The sequence below is a fragment of the Alligator sinensis genome, unplaced genomic scaffold (genome assembly GCF_000455745.1).
Source record: "Alligator sinensis unplaced genomic scaffold, ASM45574v1 scaffold737_1, whole genome shotgun sequence".
Taxonomy (NCBI): Eukaryota; Metazoa; Chordata; order Crocodylia; family Alligatoridae; genus Alligator; species Alligator sinensis.
This window is the reverse complement of record NW_005841930.1, coordinates 3,704,845-3,716,132: the sequence shown is the minus strand read 5'-3', so window position 1 is coordinate 3,716,132 and position 11,288 is coordinate 3,704,845. Positions and strand designations below refer to the sequence as shown.

At 43.4% G+C, this 11,288-nt stretch overlaps 1 protein-coding gene across 1 annotated transcript in view; it reads right to left on the bottom strand.

Moving 5' to 3' along the window:
• Positions 1 to 272: 272 nt before the first annotated feature.
• AK9 (adenylate kinase 9) overlaps positions 273 to 11,288 on the bottom strand; it is a 191,359-nt gene continuing 180,343 nt past the window's right edge. The window contains exons 35-38 of the mRNA XM_025198858.1: positions 9,413 to 9,511; positions 9,229 to 9,331; positions 7,372 to 7,486; positions 273 to 571 (exon numbers count right to left, since the gene is read on the bottom strand). Of these exons, the coding sequence (XP_025054643.1) occupies positions 369 to 571; positions 7,372 to 7,486; positions 9,229 to 9,331; positions 9,413 to 9,511 (520 nt within the window). The 3' untranslated portion in view covers positions 273 to 368. The remainder of the gene's footprint in view (positions 572 to 7,371; positions 7,487 to 9,228; positions 9,332 to 9,412; positions 9,512 to 11,288) is intronic.

The following is an 11,288-nucleotide window of genomic DNA, read 5'->3' as shown; positions in this document are numbered from 1 at the left end:
GGCCGGGCGCGCCACGTGCTGCGTCATCGCGCTGCGCGCGCCGACCCCGCCCCCCGCGCCAGGCTACGGGTTCCCGGCGCCTCCCGCCCACTTAGGCGGCGGCCGGAGGCCGTGGTGCCAAACGCTCGTCCGCGCGGTTGTGATTTATTATCGTTTATTTTGAAGCTGAAACATCCCGCGCGCGTGAAGAGGCCTTGTGTCACCGCGGGCCGCTTTGCCTTTCCGGGGCAGCGGCCTCGGTGCGACGGCTGCAGGGACGAGCCCGCGCCGTTAGTTGAAGTAGGTCTCTCACAGTGTTCACACACAACACACACCCCCTTCTGGGTTCAGCAAGAGCGCGGGGCTATTTCAGGTTTGTCCCAGGCAAACTAAATACAAGCAGGGTCCGCTGTTTTAAGAGCGAGGAAAGTCTCCAATTTGTAATCGAAACCAAAGGGTCTGTGCTGAGGCTCTTTGTATTTGCGAGTCATTTTGGTTCCCAAATAGGGGAGGAGTTTGCAGTAATCCATGAACTGCTCTAGTTTGGTCTTGTACTTCTTTCGGATGTATTCAGAGCTGCTGGGGTTATAGGCTGCAAAAAAGTAAGCAACATATTACAGTAAATCATCTCATGTTTCTGTTGTTTAAACTCACTGCCATCATGATATATAAGTACATCCTACATAATTAGTGAGCTATTTCTGCCTTATTCTGACTTTCTAACGAGACGAGAATGGTGGACTGGTCTTAAAAGAAAATTATCACAAAACAACTTGAGACCTAGCATCTCCTACTACCTGTGAACTAATGAGGCTAAAGAACAAAGAAGAAAAACATGCATGTTGGTTTTCAGAGCAACACATTTTGGGAAAACTTTACAAGGGGCCACTGCACAAAGCACCTACCTACCAGAAGGATACATGGTCAGAAGAGAGGTGGCTCAGCTCACATTCCTGAAAGCATGTTCAAAAACTACACGGCTCCTCTTTATTTCTCCTCTAGCAGCTGAGGTTTTTCTATTCAGAAAACTGCTACAATTTATGTAGAGTAAAGGCAACAAACTCATCTGGTGCCCCAGCCCAGATGAGCGGTACAGAGCTGGCTCTGTGGGTCAGATCAGGCCGACAGATAACCCTCCCCCACTGCATGCTAGATGCGGTCTGTTGTGCCTGCTTCAGCTGATCCAGGACCTGAACATGGTGCTTGCCCCAGACCAGTCAAAGCTGGCACCGCACACAGAACAGTCCCCTTCCAGACAGAGCAGGCACTGCAAGCGCTGGGTCCAGCATGATGTGGGGTCCCAGACTGGCCCTGCATGCATAGCATGTGTGCTGAACCAGCTGGGGCAGCTGCTACACGCATTGTGCATCCCAGGCCCTGAATGCAGGGCTGGTTGGTGCATTCTGGGTGCATCTACACATGGAATTAATGGGACTCTGGCTCCATTTCAGCTGCAGTAAACTAATCCTGATGTCACTGTCTACATGTATGTTTAAGCGCAGTAATTTACTGCGGCATAGGATGGTATCTGTCTGACAGGACTAAACACTGGAGTAAATTAATGTACTGTGCACAAATTGCAGTGCACGTGTAGATGGTGATGCTTTACTGTGCATTAAATTAGTCTAATATGCAGTAAAACACGTGTAGACACTGCGTGGCACAACTCAAGACCTAGAGGCAGAACCAGGGGTGAATGATGGGCTCTGTGGGATGTATGTAGCCTGCAGGCTGTAGCTTTGACGCCCCTGATGAAAATTTTAATCTCTGGACCTACTTTATCAGATCCCTAAAAAGCTTAAAAAATTTATCAGGACTTCATCTGCATGACTAGGGAGGATTTGGAAATATGTGGGCGTAGCCATTTTAGGAGAATGGTTCTGTGGATTGGTATATCTGAGAGATGCCACAAGTCCAGTTTAGCACCCAGTTTCTTCTTTGATTGATAATGGTCTGAATGCAATATGGGTAGAAAGATTTCCTGAGATACGGATAACGAAACGTAGCATTAAGAAGCATCTGGGGATTATAAAAAAATATTTAGTTGTCATAGATGATGCAACATTGAAGATTTTACCAACTCTGAAATCTTTCTTTCTGAGGTAATTCACGCAAAAAATGTTAGAAGGCATATTATAGGACTGAAAGATTATAGAGAAAATGTCTGTAAAACTAAAGGTAATTCTGATCCTGGGATGACAGCCAGGAGACTCTCCAAGTGAGTAGGAAGGCATTAAATGGATTTTGAAGCTCATGGGTTCCATCTCATAGCATATTTCCAAGGCCAGACCCTTGACTTTTCATTAGAACACTCTGCATCTTCAAATCTGACATTTGATCTCAGGATATCAGATCTATCTATATCCAAGATGCACAGTTTTTAAGATGCACATTCTTCAAGATAATCAAGAGATGCTTGAGGTAGCTGGATGGCTAGGATCGTGGGATTAATACCTAGTTAAAACAGTTAGGATTATTTGGGATCTAATACAATGTATATAGTGAATAGTGTTATATTAGTTATGTAGTAGATACAAGCATGGAATAACACTTCTGAAAAAAATGGAGCAAATACAAAAAGGTAAGAAAAAAGGGTAAGTGCTAATCAATTTATGAAGCTTGTTAGAGTTAGATGTGCTAGGAAAGGTGGAAAAAGAAAGGAAGCTGATTTTTGAGCCCTCAGGGGGCATCAGTTCTTAAAATACCCAACAAGAATAAGTAAAGGGATAAAAGTAAAGGGACCGAATGCACTAGATAAAAGGAGGTGAGATGTCCTTGAAGAAGATAGACAGGGATTATGAGGCTTGAATCTGCAATCATAGAACCATAAAAAATGTGACTGTGTTTTGAAAAGACAGGGCTCAGCACCAAAGTTCAAGTTGGTTCTGACCAGTTTCTGGAAGATAAGTGCCTTTGAAGTGATGTAACTGGAAACTAGAAGACTAAAAGCAATATGGAGAGGTGCTGAAACTGCTAGACCCAGTGAGTACTGAAGAGCCAGATTCCCCCCTTCACTACTGTAGTTGTAAGTAAGCAAATGCTTATGGTTGTTTACACTTAACAAATACTGATATTAATATGTACATTAATATATTAATATCTATATTGGTGATTTGGATGATGGACTTGAGTGTGCACTCAGCAAATGTGTAGATGATACCGAGTTGGGCAGAATTGCAGAGAGTGATGGAGCAAGGATCCAGAATGACTTGAATAAACAGGAGAAATAGTCTGCAGTCAATCAGATGAAATTCAATAAGGAAAAGTGCAAAGTCCTACATTTGGAATGGAATTGCACGGTCAAATACAGACCAGGGAATGATAAGCTAGGTTGCACTACTGCAAAGAAGGACCTGGAGGTTACAGTGGACCATGAGACCAACAGAAATGATTAGAGGCCTGGGAGGCAAGACCTATGAACAGGGACCTGCTCAAATTGTGATATTCATGGAAACTATGAAAAATGGTGGTTTCCACGATTTTGCATGGAATTGCCAGGAAAAAAAAATACTAAAAATGCTGGCTCCCCAGTGGGGAGGAAGCTGCTGGCACAAAGGGGAGCAGCTAAGATGACAGCCAACCTCTCCACCACTGATTGGCTGAGAGGTTTGCCTTTTGTGCATTGTTAGAGGGAAGGGGCCACATGACGACTAGCCCTCCCCGCCAATCAGCAGTGAGCGGTGGAGCCACATGAAAGGCAGCCCTCAGCCAATCAACGATGGGGCTTGCCATGATATGCCCACAAAAATGGCCAGCGCTGCGATCAGCCCACAAAGTCACCCATCTGCCACATCGATTTTGGTAGATCCCTGTTTATGAGCAAAGGCTGAAAGAACTATGGTTATTTAGTCTGGAAAAGATTGAGAGGGGACTTGATAACAATCTTTAAATGTCTGAAGAAGGGTGATTATAGAGAAGATGGCGATGGGCTTTTCTCTGTGACTATAGGGGTCATGACTAGGAGCAATGGCCTCAGGATTCAGCAGGGGAAATTTAGGTTGGAGATTAGGAGGAACTTTCTGACTATAAGGGCTGTCAAGCAACCAGTTACCTAGCAAAACTATGGAATCCCCATCCTTGGAAGTTTTCAAAAGCAGGTTAGACGGACACTTGGCTGAGATAGTTTAGTTAGGGATGATCCTGTCTTGAGCAGAGGCCTGGACTAGATGTCCTTTGAGGTCCCTTCCAGCCCTACTTTCCTATGATCCTATAAACTTAATATGAGCCAACAGCGTGCTCTTATTACAAAAAACCTAACAGTATACTGAGTTGTAACAACAGGAAACTTGCTTGCAAATCTAGGGAAGTGATTATTCTAATCTGTTCAGCACTAGAGAGGCCTCACCTGGAGTACTGTGTCCAGCTTTGGGCCCCATACTTCAAGAAGGATGTGGACAGACTGGGAAGAATCCACCCAAGAGTGACAAAAAACTATTAGAGGCCTGGGAAGCAAGATTTAGGATGAAAGACTGATATAAGTAAGATTATTTAGTCAGGAGAAGAAAAGACTGAAGTGGGGATTTGATAAGTCTTCAAATACCTGAAGGGCATTTTTAAAGAGAATGGAAATAAACTTTTCTCTGTGGCTGTAGGGGGTAAGGCTATGAACAGTGGCTTCAGGCTGCAGCAGAGGAAATTTAGGTTAGAGATTAGGAAGAACTTTCTCGCTAGGAGGGTCGTGAAGCATTAGCACCAATTACTAGTGAAACTGAAATGTTCATCCCTGGAAATTTTCACAAGCAGGACAGACAGATGCTTAGCTGGGATGGTTTAGTCAGGAATGATCCTGCTTTGAGCAAGGGGCTGGACTAGATGACCTCATGAGGTCCCTTCTAGCCATACTTTCCTATGAGTCTATGATCCTATATAGTAAATAGAACAGTAATACAAGATGATATTTAGTATTGACCTATACCCTTAAAATTATCTGTATAACTGTTGAATGACTTTTGGTTTTAATAAAAAAAAGCATTCATCTGAACTGCTGGTGCAATCTATAGAATTCCAGTGCAGAGTCAAGCTGTTTGTCTTTGCATCAGGAGGCTAAGACCATGTCTACACAAAGAGCACTTTAATGGTATAGGTATGTTAGTACACTAACCTACAAAGCACTCCTAGTATGACACAACAATACTGACATGGCAGGGCATTGCACTGGTATGGTGCTGAACTGCTTTCAAAATCTGTATTGAAGCCACAACTTGGTCAGAAACTAGGATGATATTAAAATCCCCAAAACCCTGCACTCTCTGGGCTGCCTGTATATAATTAAAATTTCTTTAAGGTACTGTTGTGCTCTGACTATCTAGAAGCAATGAAGAAACCAATAATAACCCAACATAATGAACATTTGAGACAAAGTTTGGTCATACCCCCTCTAGGGAGGTTAGAAGTCTTACCTTTGTCAACTTCACAAGAAGTTTTACTCTATTAACCTGTATCTCTTCAGTTTCTTAAAGGTCAAGCTTAAGTGGTCAAGCCTTTTATTAATAATAAAAAGGTCAAGCCTTTTATTAATGATGTTACATAACCATCTACTAGGAAAGCAAGGTGATCTGAGAATGTAGATTAAATAAGAATGACATAGAACTACAAAATCAGTAGCATACTAATTGTACAGTAACCCTTTCTAGTTGAAATCTTCATCAGTAACATCACAAACAAGCAGTCTGGTGAACAAAGCTTTGCTAAGCTAAAGATTGCTAAAGATCTACTTAAATCAGGATAGATATTTGACCTCTGTTCATTCCCAGAAATATATCAGTGCAGCTTTTGCCTCACGTTCATATATAAATTAAGTGGACCAGTACCTGAGACCACAGTATAGAGCTGGCTTAAATAGCTACTAGTGCTGTATGTTAATCTACAGTCTGTTTCATTTATATGTTTTTTCAAAGTATTTGGACCTTGTTGTTATATTTGGCATGAGCATTGCTTAGGTAACCAGGCTGAGATTTTATTAGATCTTTCAGCAGACTTCATTATACTGATTTTGACCAATTTTAAAAATAGTTCTGGTTCCCAAGCTAGCTTAAAGGCAGTTTCACTTTTTTACTTTAAAATATGTTAGTACTGTACGGGTATTTTCCCTAGTGTAGAGACAACTTCAGTGACAGTTGATTCTCATGATATCTTTGTAGATTGCCTATTATTGCATTTACTAATGTAATTCCTCTTCTGTCTTGGTGCACTGTGTATTTGCCAAAGATGTGTTATACTTATATAAGTCATTATATATTGTATTTTTAAAAACATGTTTATGACTTCATAAGACAGAGATCTGAGCTACATTGAAAAGTTTTGCTGACAGCTATATTGGTCTGGGGGCATGAAAACCCAGCTGAAATAACTACACTGGCAAAAACCCTGTGCTGACAGAAGAGGGCTTCTGCTGGCATAGGTAATGCCACTCATGGAGGTGATGTAGCCATACCGGCATAAAAAACTCCTGGTGCCACACACCATTCTGCTAACATAGCAAAACTGGCATAGAGCTAGTGCAGTGTTTCCCAGATACCTGGGGCACATTTGTTTCTGGATTAAAATTGGTGGCCCACTTTACTCTTGCCTCCTAGGCCTGAAGAGTGTGTGTGTGTGTGTGTGTGTGTGTGTGTGTGTGTGTGTGTGTGTGTGTGTGTGTAATATATATACATATACAAACACACCATATTTACCTGAGTCCAAGATGACTTCAAATTTAAGATGACACTCCAATAATTAGATTCTATACATGGAATACAGTAAATTTCATATAATTTTCCATATATAGAATCCAGTTATTGGCGGGTTGTCTTATATTCATCCCCCTTCCTTCTCTGCAGTTGCTGTGGCAGGGAAAGTAGCATTTGGGAGGGTAGATGCCAGGCCCCCATCCTTTGCCCCCTCATGCCTGTGCCTGCCCTCTCACTCATGCCCCCAGCTATTTGCCCCTCCACTGACTGCCACCGCTGGCAACTTGTGCCCCTGCTGCCTGTCCCTCTCAACCCCTGCTTCCCCCGCTGTAGGCAAGGGGCTGGGGCAGGCTGCAGGGTCTCCCCCATGCTTCCCTCTAGCCACACACTGTGGGTCTCCCTCATGCCTGGGGTCAAAGAAGGGTGGGGAAAGGCTGTAGTGTAGCAGCAGTCCCCACAGAAGCAGCTGGGGCAGGTGCAGGGTGCTGGACAGGGGAGGAAACCATTTACCTCCTCACATAGGGGCTCTTGCTGCACACCTCCATCACACTTGTGGCACACCCTTTGGGAATCACTGCTTTAGTGGCAGCAGCACCATACTTTAAGCAATCCAGGAAATCCAGATGGTCAGGGATGGCACTTTTACCTAAAACTGTTCTATAAATCTACTGAATACATTTCTTCAATACTTATTATTATAATAATACATATTTTCACATACCTTTTAAATGGTAAGCCACAAACAGCAGAGCAGTTTTTTTTACACTTAGGAATGGAAACTTTGGCTTGAAGCAGCCTACTTCATTCAGAGCTTTTATCAGAGCAGTTGTTACCCCCTAAAGATATAAAACAAACTTTGGAGAGGACCATTAACCAGCTTGGATACAATATGACTTAAAACATTAATCCTGCCATCACTAAAGTATATCTAGTTAAGCTTTGACATAATGTGGTATCTGAGTATCTACATCAATGGGAGTTTTGTCACTGAGTTGAATGGGAGTACAGTAGTAACTGACTCAACCATAACAAATATGGACACATTAATAAGAAAAATAGTGCATGGTTAGTATTTCTTTCAATAATACTTTTCAGTGGCAAACTGCGTACTAGTAGAAAGATCATACAAGTTTTATATGAATGCATATGCATACACATGCGTATAAACGCACTTGGCCAGATCTAGTGTGCAGTGGCTGCTTCATTTCCATTACCATCATCTGGTCATAACCTTAACTAGCACTGACAGGAATGTATTTGTGTAAGGAATGTAGTTTCTAGTGGCTCAGGGAAAATGTGATTTGTAGTATCACTTAGCTTCCTTGTAGTATCGCTTAGCTTATCACTGTAGCTTGGAAACGGAGGCAAGCTTTTGGAGGCTTTTTGTTTTGTGTTTGTACAATGCCTACAACAATGGGGTGTTGGTCTATTACTGTGACCTAAGGTGCTGTAATAATACAGCTAATACATACCAACAATACCTAAAAAGTCTCTTTATTATGTCTATCTATGGTACAGGGGTGTAGGTTGTACACCCCTGTACCACCCCTCTTTCAATCCAGGAAAAGCACACACCAACTGCTGAAACTTCCTCAGCCTGACAAAAGGTTTTTGAACCCAAAAGCTTGCTTAAAAATTGTTTTCCAACTATTTAAGTCAGTCTAATAAAAGATATCAGTTTCACTCAAAGAACCTTGTCTGCCATCTATCTATGGTGGTATTTTTGTCCTTTGGTGACCGTTAATGGCTGGCATAAAGCATTAGAAGCACGTTAGTAAAAGGTCAAATTTTAAATCACTTTTTTTGCTGCCCCAAGATAAACTAGTGGATAGGAAGATGGATTAGCAGATAGATATTATGGTCATAGTCTTATAATTGGGCTAGATCCTGTTTAATTCACTAAATATCTAAATGGCATCTAGGCATATAAATGACATAACCTGGTCCTATTCCATCTTGCACAAACTCCTGAAAAACTGTTACTTTTGTAACATACCTTTGTGTTTTCCTTACTGTTTCTTGTAACCTAGACATAAGGCTGGAGAGGACCCACCCACTTTTTATGCTGATGGTTTCTCAGGGTTTCAAGCACAGTGCAATAGGATCTCTGACATTTAAATGCCTAAACACCAGTTATATGCCAAATAGGTGGACTAGGATCTTGCCCATTTGTTCTGTTCATTTATAAAGCAAATATCCCTAAATACTACATATGTGGTATTAACAGTTCTGAAATAAATTGCGCAGTCATAAAATAAACTGAGGAGCCTTGGGACAGGATACGTTTTATCATATAGCCCTACAGTTTATTCATACACCTTTGGCTGCCCTACATTCTGCCTATTAATTTCTCTCACAATTAAGATCACAGATACTTGAGTAGCTTCAAATAGCTACCATTTTTAAGCCACCTTTGTTTCCTCCCATAACTATTCCCATGATGTTTACTTAATTAATCTTACCTTTATTAATGAGAGTTTAATATGATAATTAAAATATATAAAAACTATCTGGTATGTTATGAACTATATTATCTTATTTTTTAATTTCACTATAAACGATAGAAGCAGAAACTAGCCTGTTCAAGGTATCCAGTCAAGGGAAGAGCAGTAAGTAGAACCGGCTCCTTTATGGGAGGGAGTTTGTGTGGAAGCTTCAGATTCCAGTATTTTTCTGGTAGCCTAGAAAGACAGAAACTAAATGCTTTCAAGATACAAAGTATATTCAATAATTCAAAGTTAAAATAAAATTAATAACTTTACCTCATAAACTTCTGAAGTTTTTCTTCACTTTCAAAAATATACAGTTTATCTCGATATGCCACAGCATACCCAGTATTGCCAGGTACCAAGGCTTCATATCTAAAAAGACAGAAAAGAACCCAAAAGATGATTCATAGGCAATTTTTGTTACAATAGACAATAAGCCTATATAGATCTCCTCCTCAAAAAGCTATCAAACCATGGGTGCAAGCACTCCCCCACCACTCATCCAGTGCCACACATGCTGGCCTGAGTGCTCACTACCAGACCTGGTGTGAGTCACAACACTTAAGCACCTAGAAGGTGACCATTCTACCTGGAAATCTAAGGCAGTGTATTTTTGGACATTTCTGAACCACGACAATTGTGGAATAGTTAGGTTATTATGTGCATCCATCCATTTTGTGTCCCACCTGTTTGGCTTCAAGAATGGGAGCTAATGGAGCATCAACTACAGCTCATAGTGGTGACCGCTGGCTCCCTTACTTCATCCTGGCCAGCAGAAATATGGAATACCACACCCATAGTAACAGGGAATGGACATTCAGGTCATGGACAGGCACTATATTTGTAGCATTAAATATGCCCTTATAGTGCTACAAAAAATGAGTGTACAGCTGTTCAATTTGTGTACAGCCATACAGCTGTTGTAGCATTACACAGCTGCTGAACATGCTACAAAGCAGTAATGCTTTCAAAGAGGACCCTCTCTGTTTTGTGTCTACCACCAGTACAGTTACAAGTAGCGCTCCCTCACAAGGGAGAGGGAGGAAGAGTGACTGGCTCCTTGATAGCACACCCAGTGGAGAGCTGCCAGGGAGCCCTGGGGCACTTGTATACATGACGTTGTTAACATATACATGTGACAAAAATGTCACTGTGTGTGGCTTAATGGCATCACAATGTACACGTGCAAGACTTTTGGTGGGGTTTAAATGATTTTGCATCATTGCAAACTAGACTACATCCGGATGTAGTTTAGTTTGCAACTTTGCAAATTGCAACAATGCAGCTGTCAGCTCCCCTCCCAGCCATGAGAGAGGTGGGCAGGCTCCACTGAAAAAAAGCATTGGCTCCTTGCCACTTCTGCCTTCAGCAGGCAGAAGCAGCGAGGGGCCTGATCCTTTTTTTTCCCAGCGGAACCTGTTCATGGCTAGGGGGCGAACTGCCAGTGGGCTAAGCGGCCCCTGAGCTTTGGGGGGACCCTGTCCTTCCCTCTGCAGTGGCAGCACCCCCCAAGGCCACCAGGGCAGGTTGCTAGTGGGCCGGATGCTGCACCAGCTTGGAGGCAGCACCCAGCTGGATCCAACTGTTCCCTAAGCCTGCTGGGGCTTCCAGCACCACCGCTGCCTTCCTACCCCCTGGGACCACCCAGGAATTGGCTGGCTTGCTCCTGGGGCAGTGTGGGGAGGTGGCAGAAAGGGGCCTGGATGTAGTGGTGGCCAGAGAATATGGCAGGGATGGTGCCCGGGGCACTGGAAGTCTGGGTGGGCTTGGGGAAGCTCAGGCTCAGTGGGCTTCCAGTGCCCTGAGTACCATCCCCACCACCTTCTCCAGCTGCCAGCACACTCAACCATCCTACTGCTGCCTCCCCATGCTGCCCCAGGAGCAAGCCAGCCCATTCCCAGGTGGTCCCAGGTGGTGGGAAGGTGGCAGGGACAGTTTACCAGGTGCTGGAAGCTCTGGCAGGCTCAGGGAAGAGTTAAATCTGTCTGGGTGTTGTCTCTGAGCTGGGGCAGCACCCGGCCCACTAGCAGCCTCCCTGGGTAGCCCTGGGGGATGCTGCCACCATGGTGGGAAGGACGGAGGCCCCCTGCAGCTCAGGGGCTGCTTGGTTCTCTGGCAGCTCCCCCCCCCGCCCTGGACAGGCTCCCGC